The following is a 22,911-nucleotide window of genomic DNA, read 5'->3' as shown; positions in this document are numbered from 1 at the left end:
ACGGTTCCAAGAGGGCAGAGAGAGAGAAAGAGAATAAAGGAGTTGTAACTGCCCTGTGCCCAGCAGTCACCTCTTTGCTATGCTGTGTCAGTGGGACCCAGAAGAAAACATTCCTCTTAGGCTATGGTTACACTACAACGGTCTGTTGACAGAAGTCACTGTCTCAAGAGATTTGCTGAAAAAACTTCTGTTGACAGAGTGCGGCCACTCACAAAAGCCAATTGGGAGAGAGCTCTGCTCTGTCAAAAGAGCAGCCGGACTGTCCGCCTGCTCTCTTGACAAAACAGGCACCTGGAAGCACAGCAAACAGGGTGGCCCATTGCTGTGGGTCCCCTGTCTGTGAAGAGAACCCTGCCCCCAGAGCATCCACACAGCTTTTTTGTCAACAGGATATGTCAACAGTAGCGTTATGCCTCAAAGCGTTGAGGCAGACTGCTGCCAGCAAAAGTGCTGCATTTTGTTGAGATATTGTCTACAAATCCCATCTTCTGTGTGCACGCTCCACAAGTTTTGCTGGCAAAACTTGCTAGTGTAACCTTAGTCTTAGCATCATGCAAAGAAAATAACTTTATTATCAGTTTATAATGTAACTTTTAGTTTTCTAAAAACTGGTGCTGTATAACAAAACATTAAATCATTTGTTGCCCACTATCACATGGTGTATATAGATTTGCCATTTCTAGAACTAAGAATCCTGAATCATGTTGTAATTGGTCAGTTGATGGGCAATATGGTCACATGTGGTTCAGAATGTAAAGCTATTGCAGTTGTGTATATCACCTGCTTCCTCTTTATTTGTGGCCACGGTTTCTGTTCGTTGAACAGCATATCAGTTGCACCAGGAAGATAGTAGACTTTGGCTAATTATTGTTGGGAAACAGAAGGTGATTAAATATGCAAAGATTGTACCTGCATTTTCTATTCAATCAACCTATAGCTAACACTAGACCAGTGATTGTAGTCTGGTTTATGTCACAATCTTACAGTGCCAACCCCATTCAGTTCCAGTCCATCTGTTCCTCTTCTCTGTGGTTTCTGACCCAAGTTTGGACCAGACTAAAAATGGATGCATCTCCTTTGAAGTCAACTGAATTATGTCTGGTTATGCTGCGTCTGAACGTGACCTCTTTCCTTCTACAGAAAGCTAAAGTTAAGCACTGAACTAGTTTGAGATAAAATCCTGGTCAAAGGGATTTGGAAAGGGCATTATATGCTCACAATAGAAGTCATTTGTCTTATTTTCAGAAGGTTACCATGGTTTTCCAGGACCATGTTCTGCCCTCAGTTTGAAGGATAGAAATGGGTACATATATTGTATTCTAAAGGAAGCATTTTTTACTGCTGTGTATATATAAGAAATGCCTTTTTCTGCCAAAGCCTGTCATCATTTAGCTGTTGGAAGCATAATTGTGGTGGCCTGAGTTCTTTTATGGCGATATATACGGGTATAATGTCACTCACATTTGCGATCCTAGTCCTTTCAGAAAAGGACTAGAATCTGCTGGCACATGTTTCTTTTAAAAAAGACTCTGTGGGACACTATTCAAATCAAGCGAAGAAGCATCCACAAGGATGCAGAAATATGAAGAAATACACACAGACTGTAATTTAGGGAGTAATATTTTTGTGGGTCATGTGGCAACGATGCCATGCTGATACATGGAGTGAGAGATTCCCCACTCACTTACCTTTGTATCAGACTAATCTCAGCTCTTGTGATCTTTGGCTTAAGGTACAGCAGCTTCCTCAGACTACCTGGAATGTGTGTCTAGTGCATGGTCTTTCTGCCCCAGCCCCACCTCTCACATGCCCCCACCAGTGCTTGCAAAGGGGTCCACAGTGCCCAGCCTTTTGGCTTTCTTCTGCAGGGCCTGTGCCAAGGGAATCACTCCCTAGTTGAAAGGGGGGCTTTTAGAACCCTTTTATGCTGCCCCAGCCCTATCGCCCAGCACAAAAGGGGGCAGAAGAAGGAGTATGTCACCCAATTGGCCAGATTCACATCTCTCACAAGATATATAATGGCATAATTATTTTGACTTCATTGAATTATTTCTAATTTATACTGCCAGAAGTGTGAGAAGAGCAAACTTGATTCAAGTAAAACAGTGCAATCACCTGCTTCCAGGATTTTAAATGAAAATTCTGTCCTATGGTACAAAATCTGTAATATGTATAGGAAGTCCAGGAGCCAGATTCTGATCCCATTTATACCTGTTTAAAGCTAGAGTCTACAGTCTACAGTCTACAGTCTACAGACTTCATTGGAATTACTCCAGATTTACTGCACTGTGACGGGAATCAAAATCAGGTATCAGACACTTAGAGCTTATATTATTTTTAGCACAAAAATCCTTTGTTTTGTAACGCACAAAGAATGCCTGAAGGGACCATAAATATTTTGTGAATCTGGTCAATAGATAAAAGTAGAAAATACTTAGAAACATGAAGAAATTCATCTATCTATCTATCTATTGACAGTGCCTTATGGAAGAACAAGAGTCTATATACAATAAGGCAATAATGTAGGATTTAATGAAAAAGTTACAGCTTTTCAGGTTGTTAGCTGAGCTGCTGAGGAAGAAGATGGTAGGCAATTGAGCACATATAGCTGAATTTGTTGGGTGAACATCTGTGAGTAGGTCTCTGGTACCGAACATAGCTGAAATTATTATAAATGATAATTACAAATTTCCTCCATCTGTGCTGTCAGCCATTAACAAATAGCGAATAACTTATTTATTGTTTCTGAAGTGCTGATGCAGTGTTCAACATTGTACCAGACATAAAGAGACAAGGGCCCAGAATTTGCCATGACTTATGCCCTTCATGACTGTCTTAAGATCAAACAAGATAATTTACCTCTGCGCTTAAATCATTAGATTTTAAATGTATCCTGTCTGTTTGACTGTCAGCTAAACACAATCAGAAGATAATGAGAGAACAAGACTCTTATTTAGGACATGGTCCTTCAATGGTGTATTTACTTGCTTCATTTTGAGCAATCTCTTCAGGATAGTAGCCTTAAATTGTAAGGTCCTTGGAATAAGGATTTGCTGGGAAATTTTCTACAATTCACCCTTGTGTGTCACATTTATGTACTGCTAATAGCAGTTGTCCTTTACCTCAAATGGTAAGGGCCTGTGATTTTGCAGTGAGAGGCTCACAGTTTGATCTGCTTTGTTGCTGTGAAGTCGTCCATGTAACACAGTGTTAATAGCAAAGACCTAGATTGCAACACACAGTTGCTCTAAATATCTTGAACTGTATTTCCATTTGCTGTTAGCAACTTTCATGCTGTACATGCTACCAAATCATCAGATGACATTATGAATGTAAAATGTGTGAGGTTTCATATACAGTTTTGAAATTAATTAGGAATTCACATGTCACCACACATTTGTGAACACAGATTTAGTGCTGTCTTTACTGAACTCCTAAATGGCAAACTTAATTTGTCATCAGGTCCAAGACTGCAGGAGAGTAGATGAGAGAAAGGATATCAGAGTAAAGGAATAAAATGGCATTAAAAAAATACAGCTCTTAGAGGAGATATGGGATATAGTTAGTGTTGTTCAAAAAATATTAAGCATCTAGGAACACTGATAGAATTAGAATCACTGGTGAACTGTGTTCTCTGCACCTCTCAAAAGAACATTAAAAAAACTCCACCTGAAACTACCTTCTTGTTAAAGGATGAAACTGAGCCACCCCTGGCCCCATGCAGCATGCCTGCCTCTCTCTGACAGCACTGCATCTGTATCAGGACTCCAGCTTAGTTTGGCAGCAGGTTGCTTGCTAACGCCAAACTAGGTGGGAGTGACTGAGAAGCAGGGCTCTCCGAAGAAGCAGTTTGTACACGTAACTCAGTTACAGCATTTCTTCTGTAGAAAATTCTAGTGGGGAGAGTCATTGTCATGAGAGAGATACACTCGGTATGTTTTACATGTACCTTTCTGTACTGAGATTGCTGTTGATGAAGATAACATAGCCATCTCTGTGTGTGCAAAAGTTGTGGATTTGCTGTGTTATAATTAATCCTGTCTCTATGCAGATCATCTTAACTTACTCTCCTGGATGTGCACACCCTGCAGCATTGGGGAAGTGGGAGGGCATTGCTGCATCTGAGAGACCATGGCTGGAGCCATTGCACTTGTGTATGGCAAAGGCAATCATGTAAAGCCTTTGTTGATACTGGGAAAGAACATACTTCTAGGCTTTCATTGCTCCTTCTTTGGAAAACAAGGAGCAGATGTCCCAAGGTATTGTCCAATGTAAAGGAGGCACACATAGGACATCTACCAATCCGTCTCTGTACTACCTTGGCAAAACTAACTTTCCTCCCTCCCTGTAGTTAAGTGCTGCCAGCTGGTAAATAATGGCTGCCCCCTGCATGAAAATATTATATGAGAAAGGAGTTCCCAGAGTCCTCTCCTTTCCCCCTGTCTTCAGTCAGGTTACAAGGTCTGTGGTAGCCACAACTTGACTCTTATACGCATGTAATCAGACTGTGATTTTTTTTCATGGGGCTTTGTATAACCGTGTTTGTCAGTTTTGTTTTGAGTGTGTTCAAGCCTCTCAAGGTTTGTTACAAATTTTCAGATTTCAATGAGCCCAAAACTTCAAAGCCAAATTCATCAGAAACTGGATTTCAGCTGTTTTATACCCAAGTTGCATGTTTTCCTCCCAAAACCGGAATTTGGAGATAAATTTTTAATATCTTTACCAGGTAAAGATTTTCTTTTATTTTGCTCCTGTGGGTACGTCTTGTGGGGAGCAGCTCAACGCCTGAGAAAGCTACTTAGTCAGAGACCCAGATTCAGTGAAGTAACTGCACCAGGTCCAACATACATGCCAGCCTTAAGGGAGTAAGTATTTTGAATCAGATGAGAACTTTTTGCTTGATCCCTATCCTTCACTACAGGATAGAATCATAGAATCATAGGGTTGGAAGAGATCTCAGGAGGTCATCAAATCCAACCCACTGCTGAAAGCAGGACCAATCCCAACTAAATCATCCCGGCCTGGTCTTTGTCAAGCTGGGAATGATAGACCTCAGGGAAAGAGATTCTGCCACCTCTCTAGATAACCCATTTTAGACCTCCACCACTCTCCTAGTAAAATATTTTTTTTCCTAATAGCCAACTTAGACCTCCTCCACTGCAATTTGGAACATTGCTCCTTGTTTGGTCATCTGTCACCACTGAGAACAGCCTCTCTCCAACCTCTTTGAAACCCTCCTTCAGGTATTTAAAGGATGCTATCAAATCCCCCCTCACTCTTTTCTTCTGTAGACTAAATAAGCCCAAATTTCTCAGCCTCTCCTCATAACCCATGTGCTCCAGCCCCCTAATCATTTTTGTTGCACTCTGCTGGACTCTCCCCAAGGCACCCACATGCTTTCTGTAATGGGGAGCTGGAACTGGACACCATATTCCAGGTGAGGCCTCACCAGTGCTGCATGAAGGAGAATAATTACTTCCCTACATCAGCTGGCAGCGCTCCTACAAATGCACCCCTGCATGCCATCAGCCTTTTTGGCTACAAGGTCACACTGTTGTCTTATGTCCAGCCTGTCAACCACTGTAATCCCCAGACCTTTTCTTCTGAACTGCTGCTTAACTAGCCCATTCCCAGCTTGTAGCAGTGCTTGGGATTCCACCGTCCCAAGTGCAAGAATCTGCACTTGTCCTTGTTGAACCTCATCAGATTTCATTTAGCCCAATCCTCCAATTTGTCTAGATCGCTCTAGACTCCTTCTCTACCCTCCAGCATATCAACCTCTCCCCATAGTTTAGTGTCATCCACGAATTTGCTGAGGGTGCAATCCACCCCCTTATCCATGTCATTAATAAAGATGTTGAACAAAACTTGCCCCAGAACTTATCTGGGGGATACTCTACTTGATACCAGCCACCAACCAGATGTAGAGCTGTTGATCACTACCTGTTGAGCCCAACGATCTAGCCAGCTTTCTGTGAACCTCACAGTCCATTTATCCAATCCATACTTCTTTGACTTGCTGGTAAGGATAATCTAGGAGACCCTATCAAAAGTTTTGCTAAAGTTAAGGTATGTTATGTCCATTGTCTTCCCTGGTCCACAGAACCAGTTACCTCACCAGATTGGTCAGGCAAGACTTGCCTTTGGTGAATCCTTATTGACTATTTCTGATCACTTTCCCCTCCTTCAAGTGCTTCAAAATGGATTCCTTGAGGATCCCCTCCATGATTTTTCCAGGGAATAAGGTGAGATTGGTCAGTAGTTTCCCGGATCCTCCTTCTTCCCTTTTTTTAAAGCTGCGTGCTACATTTGCCTTTTCCAATTGCCCAGGACGGCTTCCCAAATGCTACAAGTTTTCAAAGATAATGGCCAATGGCTCTGCAATCAAACCAGCCAACACAAAACTTGCATTAAACTTGTGCTTGAATCTTGTCTGAGATTTGGCAAAAAACAGCATGTGTAATTTTAATGAACTTGAATTTGGGGCTGAAGCCAACTAAAAGGCACAGATTCCCCACAGCTCTACTGTTAAGAATCTGATCTTGGTCTGGTTGAAGTCAATAGAAGCTTACCATTGGTTTATATGTAATATCCTACCAAATTCACAGTCCATTTTGGTCAATTTCACACTAGTTAGATTTTTAAAATGGCAAGTTTGATGATTTCTGATATTAAAAACTGAAATTTCATCATGATGTAATTATAGACGTCCTGACCTGACCCAGAAAGGAGTTTTTTGGGGTCTCAGGGATATTGCATGTGGGTTGCAGTATTACTACCCTCACCTCTGTGTAGCTGCTGGTCTGTAACTGAACTCTAAAGGCAGAGCTATTGCTAGCAGCAGCACAGCAGAAGTAACGATATCATGGCATGGTGTTGCCACCCTTACTTCTGCGCTGCTACCTGTAGAGTGGGGCTCTCAGTCAGCAGCTGCCATTCACTGGACACCCAGCTGTGAAAGCTATGGTACAGAAGGAAGGGTGACACAGATATAGTACCACCTTTGCTGCTGGCAGAGAGCTGCGTTCAGAGCTGGGCACCTGGCCAATGTTAACACCACCATTCTCTAGTTGCCCAGCTCCGAAAGCAGCACAAATGTATGAGTGGTAATACTGTGACCCTCCTAAAATCCTTGAGATCTCCCTGCAACTCCCTTTTGGGTCAAGACCCTAATTGGAGGGTCCTGGTCTCCCCTAATAAGTCTGCATAATATAGGGTAAAAACACATAAAAGGCCAGATTTCATAGCCCATGTCACATTTTGAATGGTCATGAATTTGATAGGGCCCTACTTACATATTAGCAGATCTGTTACATGACACTATTACATTATAAACATTATGTTGTGCCAAGAGTGGAAAACATAGCAAAGTTCTCATCACTTCAGGCTGTTTACAATCTTAAACTAGGGCATTATCTGAGTTTCCTGTAGACTTCATTTATAGAGCTATGTGTATATAAACTAAATGGAGGTTCTCTGTCTCCCTCTTACACACACAGATGTAAAGGAGAGAAGAATCCTCAGTTCTCCATAATATTTTGCTTTGTGAGCTAGTCTTCAGATCAACAAACTAATGCATTGCGTGTATATATTTCAATAATGTGTTGTATTACAAGGCAAAACATTTCAGAAAGATTTACTCAAATATCTAGACATAAAGGATGACATTTTCTCAGTGTGGCCTCTATTTGCATCCACTTAGTTCTTGGCACATTATCACTTGTGCCTGCAAATGATCAAATTTACATTTGCACACTCCACTTGTGCATTTAAATTAAAGGCAAATAAATGATTTAGATAAAGGGGATTAATTTGTTGTGACTCTTGTGTTACACCTTCCTACATCCAGATTGCTGAGACTGTAGTGCCAGCATTTAATCCAGGAAGACAGGTGGCAATTTCCATTTTATAAGGGTTTATTTTTTTGTAATGAGGGAGCCCTGTAGTTTTTCTTAAATAGAAAGCATCTTTCAGAAGTTTGATAAATGATTCTAGACTACAGGAACTACAATAACACAAATTCAAGTGATTTTATGCTCTTCAAAAAGTTTGGGAGATTCCCTTGGCACATATTCCTACTATATAACCCAACTACTTCAGAAAAGTACAGAATTGTAAGGACTGTAAGCACAGAATTGTAAGGATGAAAATCAGTGTTGAAGAGAGTGATCAACCTTAAAGGCCTAGATCATTAACTGGTGTAAAAGAGGCAGCTGTATTTACATAAATGGAGCCACACTATTTTATCCCACTGAAGGTTTGGCCTGTAGCAAGTAAGTAGATTTGGGCATCCAGGACGTTACATTATTGGAGGTAGTTGCCCAGTGTTGTCATTTTAAGGCATTCTGCCAGCTATTATTCATAACTGCTTTTTTACTCACCATTGTTTCCAGTATATGCATACCCGAGCAAAGATACATAGATTTTACTTTCTTCTGTAGTTTTGTTCTTTTCTATATGTCAGACATATCCAAGGTGACCATTTGTCCTGTTTTTACCAGGACAGTCCCTTATTTAAGTTGTCTCACAGGTGTCCTGACATTTTTAAGAAAATAAGCAAATTGTCCTGCATTTTGTGGGGCTCCTGTTCCCTGGCACCCAGTGTCAGAGTGGCAGCCCCCACTGCCAGGGAGCTCCTCTAAAGCGCAGTTGCCATGTTTCCTGTCCCCCACCGGGAGGCTGCAGAGTCCCAGTTCTCTGCAACCCCCTGCCAGGAGGGCGTGGAACCCCCATCCTTGGCTCCCCTTTGTCAGGAGGCTGCAGAGCCCCATTCCCCAGTGCATCCCCATTGGGACGCTGCAGAGCTGCCATCCCTGGTGACTCACCATGGGGCAATAGCCCCCATCTCCAGGGAGCCCTGACACGGGACAGCAGCCACCCATCCCCAGAAGCCAGTGTCCCATATTTGTCATGGGGAAAAGTGGTCACCCTAGACATCTAGGGCCTAGTCCTGAGAGGGTCTGAGGACCCTCAGCTCCCATTGATTTCCATTTGCAGGACTGGATTCAAATATTCTTGTTCCCATTACCCTGTCCTCTCCCATGTTACAGGAGCAGAGATCAACATAGCTGGGTGTCTGTTCATTTCCCTGTTCATGCACTATTGTCTTCTTTAGTGAGTTCTATAACAGGGTGCAGAGCTGTGGGAAAGGAGCCTGTTGTTTCACTGGTTTCCTGTTGATATTTTCTACACAGCTTTTTTGATAATACAAACTCAGGTTGTGAATTAGAGGTTATGGTTTCAATCTGACCACATTAGACATTCTACACCTTGTTCACAAAGAGAGTCTGGGTGTTTCTGAGACATTCGCCATCATCCATGCTGCATAAGTGATACCAGGCTGTGCATTAGAGCTGTGTTCTCTCCAGCACCTCAGGTCGTGTCGTTTTGCATTGACTCAAGTCATGTCACATCAGCAATACCACTATCAGTACTTATTCCTGATAGGCAATTCAGTGTAGATTTGGACAGCAAATATCCCAGCCACAATAATGGTATATAATGAGCAAATTAAGTATCTGGGAGAACCAGATATGTTTTAAAGGTCCCTAGCAAGTCTGTGCCTTCAGATATTTCAATAGTCACATCTCTACCATTCATACCATTGCATATATCTGAACGTGTATTTACACATAAACATTTTATAGGTATGTGCATACATTTAAATGTGAGTTTTGCCTGTACAGAGCTGATGCTGTTTTCAGTAACTTGTAAATACAAATTCAAACAATTTTAAAATGTATGTTTTTTCTTGATGGGCTTCAGCAGTATAGCTATATAGGATGTTTACAGGCCTACCATGTAAATCTTCAGACATTTATAAACAAAGGTTGCAAGATTGCTTTTCAATTGGGTGAGGGGGAGGCTTGCTTCCAACACACCCCTAGTGCAAGATTAAATTGTATGACAACCTTTCTGTGAGACATTCTATACCATTCTGCATTTAGAAACATAAAATGCTGTAATTATCCCATTATACAACATGCAAGAAATGATTATAAATAGAATAAAAATAACTTCTGATGACTTTGCTATGATTTAAAACATACAGGGGTCCCAAGTGTCAGACTAGAGTATTTTTATATTTAGTGTACTTAATTAGATTTACGTATTGGCTGATCAATAATTTTCTCTGGAGTTCAGTGTATTTATACATAGCACCTCTAAAAATGAGGCCACATTTGTACACAGCCTAAGGGGGAAGTAAGCTTTGGCACCTAGGTTTGAAATTTGTGATTGTAATTGTAAACCTCCCTTTTAATGCTAAGTATTATTATTATTTTATTATTATTTAGAGCTCAGCCCTGTGACACCGAGGTACCTTACAAGGACTGTGTTGAGACACGCTTTAGTGTCTTCATGAGATTCTGTCAGGGATTTTTAGCTCTTCTAGGGGCCTCTAGCTTGCAGTGTATTAGTGATGGGTGCATTAAAAAAAGTATAAATTTATGTGCTAGTAAGATATTTGGGAGTAGAGCGAATGGAAGTCACACCACTTCAAAGGAAATGGCATCTGCTTAGTGCCTCTGCAAATCAGATCACTTTTATTTACAAGTTCAATATCAAAGATATGTCTACACAGCATTTTGGAACAAGTGTGAGCAGGCCTCCCAGCCTGGGTTGACACACATGGGCTAGGAAGGCTCATGCTAATGCTCCTGAGATAGCTGAATAGATAGTGCTTTGAAGTTGTGGCTTGTACTGGATCTCAGGCTCTAAAACCATCCCTCTCCCAAGGCTTCAGTGTACTATCTGTTTAAGATATTTGAGGATAGATGAATAATATTTTACTATAAAGTTGTTACTGTTGTTAGTAAAGATTTACCGATCGGTAAAGCAGTGATGATGTGAGCAATAGGAATCATGAAGACAGCAGCAGAACTTCCATAAAAAGATCACACCAACCCTAAAACAAGCTCTCCCATTCATCTGTTCCATAACCAAGTCAATCAAGCCCTTTCTTATACCCTTTCCTGTTATAAAAATGCAAATGGCCTACAGTTATGGCAGTGCTACACCAACAAGCATTATTATAATAAGCTAGTAAGAATCTTAAGACAGAAATTTCCATTCCACATTCGAACTTCTTGGGTGTACAGATATGAAGACTGCCACAGAGTCCTTGCTAAGAGTCATTTCTGAATTCTTTCCAAACTTTGGAGATGTGCCGATCCAGGATTTGGTTGGGTATGATCTCTCTAATAAAGCAAGGATTGTTTATTTTAAATAAATATCCCTCAGTGGTTAGACGTTTTATTGCATGAAGCACTTTAGTGCCAAAATTGCACTGTAAAGGTATCAGATCAAGATTCTGTCATCAGTTATCAGACCTATAGGCTGCGTCTACACTAGCCCCCTCCTTTCAGAAGGGGCGTGGTAATGAGCAAGTTGGGAAGATGCTAATGAAGCGCTGCCATGAATATGTACACACAATTGGACACACAATGGCTTATTTAGAAATAAGCTCTATTCCCTGAGGCCACATCTACACCACCATCCTCCATTCTGGAAGAAGCACAATAATGAGCGGAAGAGGGAGAGCCCCGTTTCCTTCCAAAGGAGCCCCATCTACATCAGCTTTGCTTCCAGAAAGGGATCTTCCAGAAGTGAGATCTCATGGGAATATTCAAATGAGGCATGAGATATTTTAATCCATGCCTCATTTGCATTTTCCACTCCACTCGTTACCATGCCACCTCATGAAGGCAGGGCCCGTGTAGATGTGACCTTTCTTAACACCACTTATTATTTCAAAATAGACATTATTCCTCATGCAATGAGGTTTACCAATTCCTAAATAAGCCAACCACTATTTCAAAATTATTTGGAAATGGTGTACATGCTAGAATAGTTATTTCAAAAGAATAGCCATTATTTTGAAATAACTCTGCTGTTTAGACATACTCCTAGTCTAATGATATTATGTAAAGTGGCCATATGATAAAGTCAACAGGCCTAGTTTTTAACACTATGGGTTGGTGTCCTTAAATTTCCTGGGTTTTAATTTAATTGATCAAACTGTGTTCTTCTTCAGATATGTTACAGAGGCATTGTTTGTAAACTTAGTAGAATTTAACCTTTGTTTGCCAATCCAGTGCAACAAGCATTCAACATGATGAACACTTTGGAGCAAAGAAAAAAGTCAAATAAATGTACATGCTATCCCATCTGTTACAGTAATCTCTTTCATATCTGGCATTCTATCATCAAGAACATTCAAATAACCAGCATTTTAATAATAAGTAAATTTTAATTACATTTTCTATAAGTACAGTATAGTGAAAGCAAATACAGTATCAGTTTACAGTGTACAATACTACTGTGGTTAGTAAACAAGTACTCTGCACACATTTGTTTGTTTCTTAACATCTAATCTTGTTTTTCTTTAGTGTTGTGCATTGCTAGGTATACTTCTCTATTATCCAGAATATTTGAATAGCTGGTGACCTCTCAGTCCTGGGGCTGCCAGAATTTGCTGCATTTGGCTCAATGTAAATATGAACATTTGTTCAATTTTTCTTGGTAAATTATTTTAGACGCTACATTACTGGAAAAAATACTCCTTCACAAGAAATATATACATGTTGCTGTTGAGTAAAATGATGGTGGTGACAACACCAGCATGCTTTTTTATAGTGTGTTTTTTATGAAGTATTTCCAAAGCCTACAAAATGTTTCTTCAAAAGAATCCCAGTTTTTAATTTTGAAATTCCAGTAATAATTTTAGAACATATTTTTAACAATGTAGCTCCGTTGACTTGAGTGGCATAATGCCTGATGTAAAAGAAAACTCAGAATCAGAATCGGATCCACAGACATTTCTTCTTTGAGGTTAGGTTTGGGAAACTGTATTAAAGCAACTCAGACGCTACAGGAATGTAAGATAATTTCATTAACCGATACTGTGGCGCTCTTCAGAAGTTAGATCTGTCATTTTAAAGTAAGACCTCCATGACCTGCTGCTACAGCCAATGCTTTGAGTATAAGCAGAAACTCAGGAACTGGAAGTGACAGCTCTAAAGAGCCTCAGCATTCTAAATTAAATCACGATTTAAAACCTGAAACTAATACTAAAGAGTAATTTAATGGGGTCTTTCATAATATATTTCTATCAGTAAGTGCTTCCAAGTGCTAAAGCCTGCATTCAGAAATATCAGAAATCTCTCAAGACAGAGTTGGAAGAGGCTAATGGGTCTTATTTTAAAATTACAGCAAGGTATAATAAGTCAAATATTACTCTGTTGTCCAAATTATTAGGATAGACATGAGTCCCCCATCCTCAATTTGCATCAAAGTTTAGAAAGAATCAGTTTGTAAACATCTGAATTGCCCAGCAATAACCTGCAACACATCCTGAAAATATTCAAAGGCAAAAATCTTTTTTTTTTTAAATCTGATTCAGGGGAAGGTTAAGATATTCTTATTCACATTTGGTAGACCCTTATGAAGCTGGTTTGAAAACAGATTTTCCATCCTGTGGAAAAAGGGTGAGCTTTTGGAATTTCTTGTCATTCTCATCATGACAAAACAAGAGACCTTTTGAAATGTTTCACAACAAGCAAAAGCAACCCGCACTCCAGAATAACCTGGTAATTAGGGTATTTCCTTAAAAATGTGGGATACCCAAGTTCAAGCACTCATGTCAGCTCTCTGCCTGATTTGGAGCATGGGCTTGTATCTCTAACATCCCAGGCAACTTCTGGGGGAGCACATATATACCTCTGCTCCTTTCCTGTGATGATTCAACCAGAACTGACCCTTTCCTGTGAAAACTTGGGTTTGATAAATCTTTTCCAAAGAAAGAAGGTGTCATCAGAAAATTGGCAGCACCTGCCCTCATACCTTACTGTGGCTACAGTTACACTACAGCACTCTGTTGACAGAAGTCCCTGTCAGAAGAGATTTCCTGACAAAACTTTTGACAGCGTGCAGCCACACACAAATGCCAATCTGGAGAGCGCTCCACTCTATCGACAGAGCAGCCAGACTACCCAGCTGCTCTCTGGACAAAACACGCACCAGAAAGCACAGCACACAGTGCCCCTCATTGTCCTGGAAGCCCTGTCTGTCTCGCAAAGGCCTCCCAGAGCATCCACACAACCTGTTTGTTGACAGAATCTGTCAAGAGCAGTGTTATGCCTCAAAGCTTTGCGGCAGACCACTACCAGTGAAAGTGCTGTGTTTTGTCCAACTCCTGTCAACAAAATGCATTTTGTGTTCATCCTCCATGAGTTTTGTTGACAAAATCAGGGTTTTACTGAGAAAAGTTGCCAGTGTAACCATAGCCTCTGTGAATAATCCCATTCAACAAGACCTTGCATGGAATATGGTGCTACTCAATTTGGGTGCATCTACACTAGCTGGCTACTTCGAAGTAGCCGGCACAATGGCAAAATAGCACGTGTCGCGTCTACACGCACAGTGTGCTATTTTGACATTGAAATCGACATTCGGTGGCAAGACATCAAAATCGCTATTCCCATCCAAAGATGGGAATAGTGCCCTACTTCAACATCCAACATCGAAATAGGGTGTGTGTAGACAATCCGTGTCCTGCTACTTCAAAATAGTGAGGTCCTCCATGGCGGCCATCAGCTGAGGGGTTGAGAGATGCTCTGTCCAGCCCCTGCGAGGCTCGATGGTCACCACATGCAGCAGCCCATATCCCAGGGCTTCTGCCTGCTGCTGCTGCTGCAGCTGGGGGCCCATGCTTCATGCACGGGGTCTGCAACTGGTTGTCAGCTCTGTGGATCTCGTGCTGTGCAGGCCGAGTGTGTCTGGGAGGGGCCCTTTAAGGGAGTGGGTTGGGGCTTTTCTGGCCCCTTATTTCAACAGGGAGCGCTTGTGTGTGTGGACACTCCGCTTTTCCTTCTGGGGCGGCTCCTTTTGACGTTCTCCGTTGCTACTTCAATGTTGAATGTCAATGGCACCAGCCCTGGAGGATGTGTAGATAATACGCATAGAAGTAGCCTATTTTGATGTTCTTACATCGAAATAAGCTACTTCAACGTAGTGTGCTAGTGTAGATGTAGCCTTTGAGTACAGGAATCAATATCTTGTCCTCAATTTCAGTAAGTAGCCTATCTCCATGCTATGACAAAAAGAAACCCAAGGTATCTTAAATTTTTACAGACAAATTATGTATTGGAAAATGAGTGTGTGTGCAGTGAATATGTCACTAAATATACAGTTTTTTGGAAACTGAAGTTACACTAGTAAGGCAAATCTACTGGTTTATAGCGTGTACTTTTTTAAAAAATTCTTTAAATTGCAGTGATTTCCAGTTTTGCAGACTTATACCCACAATAATGACTATTCCCAAATTTAATTGTGGTTGCAAATTCTAGCATTTTACATGTCTGTCTTATTTGCAGATACAACCAGATGTGTAAAAATTAAAAAAACTATTATGTGCACTAAATACCTAGTACAATTATTTGTAGGGACAAAATTGCACCCGCATAATTGAATGCTGTTTCTGAAATTCAGGCCCCCTCCTTGTGGTCACTATTATCCTCTGTGGTTTACAATAGATAGTTTACTAAATAGTTCCCAATTCTGTCCATGCAGCACCCTCTGAAGTCACTAGGGAATTTTTGTGGATTATTGGATCCATAGATTAGAGTCAAGAAAAAAGCAACATTTTTTTTTGTTTGATTACTGCTAGATTCAGCTAGCTGAAACTTCTGAAATTTTTAAAAAAGCCAGTGTAATTTTTCCACAGAACGATTCTTAAACATTTCACAAAATAATCACCTTCTGCCCAGCCCCACTGCTAAGCTTTCTTCAGTTATTTACTTACAACTTTCAGAGGGAGTGGATTGGCACCCATTTAGGCATGCTTTATAGCAAGGCTTCATTTATAAATAATTAATGAAAGACTAATAAATGAATGTTAGTAGATGTTTTAATAAACAAATAATCAATTGTTGTACATTTTATAGAGATCAACAGACTAGTAGCTATCTTATAACCATGAATTATAACCATCTCCAACACCGTCTGCTGATATGCTCCAAAACGTCAGTTACACAAGTCATGTCTATAACATGTTTAAAACATCTACTAATCATCTATTTACCTTTTATTAACCTATTTTAAAATGGAACCTGACTCCAAGGCATAACCCTTTATTTCTAGTTGTTATTCTCCAGCTGTACAGGATTGAGCAGTCACTTGTCATACCTGGAATTAATACTTACTTTAATTTAGATCAAGTATCTGTGAACGAGCTTCAGATTTTTATGCGAGCCTATAAAAGAGTTCTTTATCATGCTCTCCCCACCACAACCACCACAACCAACCCGATTTATCTTCTCCACCATTACCTATGGGCAGGCACAAAGATTTGGACTGATCCCTGTGCTAAAGCGAAATGAAGTAGGCACATTATTCCATTGCATTACGTGTCTCAGATTATTACAAAGCATAGCTGCTCCAAATACAGTATCTTTCTTCTATATTCTGCCACAGGTGTCATGGTCCCTTCATAGACTGATTGGAGGTGGGAGCTGACTATCACCTCTCGATATCAGACGTTTGACTCTTGCCTACAGTAGCCCATGATGTGACCCTCTATTGCCCGCTTATTACATTTTCAAAGAAGCACCTTTGTGTTTTTCTCCTTTGCTACTGTACTCACAGGGGATGTGCTTCTGTAAACATGCACAGAACAAATTCATTAGCTAGCGTCAGATCGCTCCTTAAAACTTTCCTCTAGTGTAATGAGGACAACCATCTGTCATGCAGAGCAATATTGTCTTACTGTTGCCTTGTACTCCCCCATCAGGCTGTCTGCATCCATCTGTTGTCCCTGCCTTATACTTAGATTGTAAGTGTTCCTTGTACTTTCAAGGCAGGGGCTGTCTCTTTTCGAGGTTTGTACAATGCAAATACAATGGGATCCTAGTCTGTGGCAGGGGCACCTAAGGTGTATAGTAATGTAAATAATAATTAACAACCCACTGTGCTGTCTTGGCATTCTTAGAAGAGGGTAAGAAAATGTAAAAGTGAATAAATATAATTTACTAAATAAGCAACTTGTTTGTATTTGGCTCCCACATTATCTGTGGAAATGCTTTTTAAAAATTAAATGATATATCGTCAGTGCTGATAAGAAAGTTCATTCTACACACTCTTAACCCACTGCATAATGGATTAAGGCCTTAAGTGACCCATCAGAGGAATTTAGCTCTGTGTTCCTAGCAGCACTATTTTAGCTGTTTGGGAGATATTTTTTTAGGATGGCAAAAAAGCCCAACAATTCTGTATCCTTTTTGTTTCCTGAACTTATTTTGGGGTGCATACCTAGGACCAGAATAGAGGGCTTTTATTTCAATTTGAATAAACCTTATTCAAAGAACAGAACAATAAAAACAGAATGAAGGCTAAATAGGATTTATCATCATCTATTTTCTCATCTATGGTCGTGGCATTTTCTATTCAACCCACTAGAAAAGTTTTGCAGCTGTATAACTGGGTGCGTCTTCAGAACTGACAAGGAGAAGAGGACTCCAGTTTGGGGCCTAAACAAACGAGTGAGTCTCAGGTCCTTGTAGGAGTCTGGAACAATTTATTCATTGGGGATGCTGAAAGCCATTGAACCAAACTGTAAACCCTGTATCTGTAAGAAACCACTTCAAGCCAGAGGGTGCAGCAGTACGCTTAGTTCCAGCCCCTAAGGGTCCATGGCCTGACCTCTTTTTGCCACCTTTTCCAAGACCATTTTCTTCATCTCCTTCCCACAGTACAGTACGGCCTAAACAACCCCTTGTGTTTCTTACATCTTTGCCTGAACAAATTTAACACAAACTGAGTATCTTCTCTCTTGGTGCAGAATAAACCATTCCTTCCCTTCATTGCCATAGTGATCCATGCTTTTTTATGTTCACAATGCCACTCTGAGTTTGGGAAGTGCTAGTGTCCCTATTTTGCCTGTGGGAAGTGAAACACTGAGAAGCTGAGTGACTTGCTTCAGTCTGTAGCAGAGCAAGAAATTGAACATGAATCTCCCAAGTTCTATTCTAATGTCTGAACCAGCCTTTCACCTGGCTTCTGACATTCTGTGTTCCGGAAAGCCTTTCTCTGACAGACACCATCTAGTCTCTTGTACCATTTGGGTCCTTCAATCATTCTTCAGCACCAAAATGTTCCCTAGCACTTTTGGCTGGGTTTATAGATCTTGCACATGTCTCGCACAGAACTTCTGAATTCCCAGTGAGACACTTTTTTACATAGTTGCTCTTTTGTAAGCTCTAGTTCTACTTAGAGTGTTCTTATGTGCGATTTGGTCATACTGTTGAAATGTCCATCAATGAAAATGCTTAATACATGCTGGCTGCGTCTACACGTGCACGCTACTTCGAAGTAGCGGCAGTAACTTCGAAATAGCGCCCGTCACGTCTACACGTGTTGGGCGCTATTTCGAAGTTGAAATCGACGTTAGGCGGCGAGACGTCGAAGTCGCTAACCCCATGAGCGGATGGGAATAGCGCCCTACTTCGACGTTCAACATCGAAGTAGGGATGTGTAGACGATCCGCGTCCCGCAACATCGAAATAGCGGGGTCCTCCATGGCGGCCATCAGCTGGGGGGTTGAGAGATACTCTCTCTCCAGCCCTTGCGGGGCTCTGTGGTCACCGTGGGCAGCAGCTCTTAGCCCAGGGCTTCTGGCTGCTGCTGCTGCAGCTGGGGGTCCGTGCTGCATATACAGGGTCTGCAACTAGTTGTTGGCTCTGTGTATCTTGCACTGTTTAATGAAAGTGTGTCTGGGAGGGGCCCTTTAAGGGAGCGACTTGCTGTTGAGTCCACCCCGTGACCCTGTCTGCAGCTGTGCCTGGCTCCCTTATTTCGATGTGTGCTACTTTGCCGTGTAGACGTTCCCTTGCTGTGCCTATTTCGATGTTGGGCTGAGCAACGTCGAAGTTGAACATCGACGTTGCCAGCCCTGGAGGACGTGTAGACGTTATTCATCGAAATAGCCTATTTCGATGTCGCAACATCGAAATAAGCTATTTCGAAGTTGGGTGCACGTGTAGACGTAGCCGCTATGTTGTATATTGAGTGTGTCGTTATGGCAGAAGAAGCAAATATGTAGACCTCTGGAGAATTGTACATGAACCTGGAATTAATTATTCCCCGGCAAGAACAAATAATAACTATTTCAATATATTTCCCATGGTTTTGCATCTAGAAAGCTATGGAGATGGATGTTCATTTTCAGTTGACATCCATTTAACTTAATTGTAGGGTCAAGTTCCAGGCTGATTTATGTTTGTGTTGATTCGTATTCCTTGAATGAATAAACCTGTAGAAGCAGTGGGGTTTTTCTTACATTTGAGGTCAGTAGTTCAATAAATGTTGAGCTGAAGTAACGTGGAGCAAGAAAGTATCTTTCTGAGGTAAATGTCCAAATGAAAGGGTTGAACCCATTCCGCTTAAAATCAAAGACTGAACTTGCATTGACTTCACATAGTTGCAAGATTCGGGTACCTAGACCTGAACCACTCTTAGGCACCTAAGAAGAAAATACAGGCTTAACTCCAAATGATGAGGCAGTTGTGTTCTTCAGAACAATGGAGTTTCCACTGGGATTCTTCCATACATTCATTGCCAAAGGGACCAGTGCATCAGAAATAAAAACCTCTCTGAAGAAATGCTTAAGCACTAGGGATAAAGTGGAGTATTCCCCTGTGTTAGTACTGTAGCATTTATATATTCATGTAGTGCTATATTTTTGTGTGCTTCCATGTTCATCAGTGGTATCTTTTGTTTCTTTTTTTTTTTTTTTTTTTTTTTTTGCAGTTGGTTAATAATCCACTCGCAAGTCAAGCAGCAGCGGCTGCAGCAGCAGCAGCCATGGGCTCAATAGCAAGCTCACAGGCCTTTGGCAATGCACTCTCCAGTCTTCAGGGGGTCACAGGTCAACTAGTCACTAATGCACAAGGACAGGTGAGTGGGAGATGGAGAAAACAGTGAATTCTTGTGGCAGATTGATCTTTGGATAAAAATGAATTTCTTTTGCATGACAGCAATTTGTAAGTGCACATATTGAAGACAGATAAACAATGTTTACCAGGAAAGGTAAGAAATAGAAATGTTTAGGAGTAGGGAGTGTGTTAGAATGAGAAATTTGTTTTTTAAACTGAAAAGGGTGCAGCTTTCACTTTCTATAATATAATAGGGGTAAGAGATTACAATCATGTAACAAGGTGATGTTTTAAGTGTTCCAACTGTTTCTGAGCCTCACTTTGCTAATTCAAGAACCTGAAAAAGCAGTCTCTCCCTGCTTTTAAGCACAGATCTAATACCAGAAATCTATACTGAAGGCTTACAGTACTAAGAGCGTGCCATTCTTTAGATCTTATAAAGTGTTTATAAAAATACACCACACTAGTCAAAATCAGTAAATTAAGCATATTTTATAATGCATTCTCTTTGATTTAGTATGATTGTTTGCTCGTTGTTTACTAAATCCCAAAATTCAACAATCTGTAATGGATCCTGCAGTCATTAGTGTAAATTCAAGCTGTGTTGTCTTTTAAAAGCCTTTTACTAGTGTATTTTAAACATGATGATTTGTAAATTTTTGAAATGTCTAAAGGAGAAGTTTCAGTGTATCATGCTTATTTACAAAGTTGCTTATATGTCTCAACTGAAGATCATATCATTCTGGTCCTGCTTCAGATCCCAGTTAAGAAATTTATGCACCTAGCTTTAAGCACAACTAATCCCATTGACTTCATGTTCTTAAGTACCTTCCTGAATCATGGTCACTGACAGGTTTTATTCTATAATCTGTCACTAATGAAATTAACAAGATTATTTGTTTCACTGCAAATAGTAATATAACAAATCACTATAATAAGTGTAATAATATTGTTTAAGATTAGTACTGCTTACTTTGTGTTCTATACCTAAAAACAAACCTGTTGTTTTAGTATATACTTGTAAATTGAAAAATTCAAACTAATATCAGGCACTTCAGTAGATGTTTGATGGACTGTTACAGCCCTGGATATTGGTGATTATAAAGTTTAATTCTGCAGTCTTAACATTCAACTAAAAAAGCACAAATTGTAAGTTGTTCTTTTCTGCCTCATAATTTAATGCCACTGAGTTTTTCCTTTTGTAGAGACAAAGGTTACATTTTTTTCTGATCAGTAAAATAATAGAAAACAAAAATGGTATCCTTAAACTTTGTGGGGATTTGTATTTTTACATAAAGCATAAGATGCATCCTGAGCTTCAGTCTCCCACCTAAGTCCCAGAAAAATATGCTGACCTTGTTATATTTATTGGGTGGGTGCAGAATTGTTCCATCACTACCCCGAGGGTTGAACGATGGAGCTTGTCAAAGTGAGGCCTTATCTAATGAATCATCTTATCGCAGGTGCACACCACACATATTAAAGGAGGATTGTATGAACAATGTGCCCTCTACAATAACCTTTCAATGTCTACTTTAACCCTTGTTTCAATCCCTTTTCATCAAAGGATCATTTTATGCAGCCAGCTTTAAATGGAGGCTCTCAAAAGCCTGTTAAGATTTCTGGAGGCATGGGATATTGGTATGGCGGAAAAGTTGGTTATAATACGTATAATTCATAGTCAGATCACCTCCATCGAGAAGGTCTGCTTTTTTATATCCATGCTCCAGAAGTAATGCATATCCTTCTCTCACAAGAGACATTTGGCTCCTAAGATATAAATTGCAAGAGTTAAAGATATGCATCCATACCAGTTTGTCAGGACTTTTTCCTTACATGTAACCTCCAGAAAACATGTAAGTGAAAAATGTATGTAAGTTGGGTGCTTAAGGAATTAGTGTTATGTGTATACCAGTAAATGAAATTAAACAGTCAATTGAACCAAAATACTGCTAGTTATTCCTCAGGTAAAGAAAAATCCAGTAACTCCACAGGTTTCAGAGAAAGAGAGGAGCTCAGAGAGAAAAAAAAATCATTGTTGTTAAATAAAATTACAGTATCTTTCTGTCTATTCAGCATTTTGGGGCAAGGACTGTCTTTTTGCTGTGTGTATGTTGAGTGCTTAACAGACTAAGGCATTGGTTCATGGCTGGGGCTCCCAGGCACCACACCACTTGTAAATAAATAATACTTATAATACTAAAGCAATGAAAGTGTTTTCTGGAGCAACCATCTCTCTACAAGCCTATTGCTTACAACATGCTTTTGAAGCTAACCATCCATGTAGCAGGCATATCAGATTTGAAACAGGGGGAGCTCCATTTGCAAATGAAAACCATTCTAGCAAAGAAGGAAGAAATGGTAGATCTGAGTTTTAAAACTTAATCCATCTCTTTTAAAGAGGTAGGTCTTGTCTAATAGTCATTTTATTGACTAAAGCTATCTCTACACTACAGCAATTTGACAACAGAACTCACAGTTGGAAGAGATCTTCCAACAAAACTTATGTCAGATGAGTGCGTCTACACACAAAAACAGACTGAAAAAGCAATCTGCTCTGTCGACAGAAAGTGGGCAGACTGCCCAGCCCTCTCTCAGCAGAATGGCCCACCAGAAGCACAGCAGACAGGGCTGCCTGGTGACCCAGAAGCCTCGTCTGTGAACAGAGGGTCCCCTGGAGTGTCCATGAGGCTTTTTTGTCAACAGATTCTGTCGAGAAAGGCGTTGGGCCTTGTGCTGGAGAGACAGAAGGCTGTCGACAAAAGTGCCAAGTTCTATCAACAGTATGTCAACAGAACAAGTTTTTAGGGTGGACGCTCTGCAGCTTTTGTCAACAAAACACCTGTTTTGTTGAAAAAACCCTCTAGTGTAGACGTAGCCTAAATGTATGGTGATCCTTAATTCCTTGTAACACAATAACATAATATTGCTCAAATCTAAAATCCTCTTGCAAATCTAGGGCAAATTGCCAATTGGGTGACAT

General features: G+C 40.5%; 1 protein-coding gene across 2 annotated transcripts in view; it reads left to right on the top strand.

The window, feature by feature from the left end:
- The window catches only part of POU6F2 (POU class 6 homeobox 2), a 423,061-nt gene that overhangs the window by 336,761 nt on the left and 63,389 nt on the right, over window positions 1-22,911 (top strand). For both annotated transcript variants that reach the window (XM_074986042.1, XM_074986043.1), the window contains one exon: window positions 19,804-19,950. In XM_074986042.1, coding sequence (XP_074842143.1) covers window positions 19,804-19,950 — 147 coding nt within the window. The remainder of the gene's footprint in view (window positions 1-19,803; window positions 19,951-22,911) is intronic.

This window comes from Carettochelys insculpta, chromosome 2 (genome assembly GCF_033958435.1).
Source record: "Carettochelys insculpta isolate YL-2023 chromosome 2, ASM3395843v1, whole genome shotgun sequence".
Taxonomy (NCBI): Eukaryota; Metazoa; Chordata; order Testudines; family Carettochelyidae; genus Carettochelys; species Carettochelys insculpta.
Note: the sequence above shows the minus strand (reverse complement) of the source record. Positions and strands in the feature narration are given on the sequence as shown.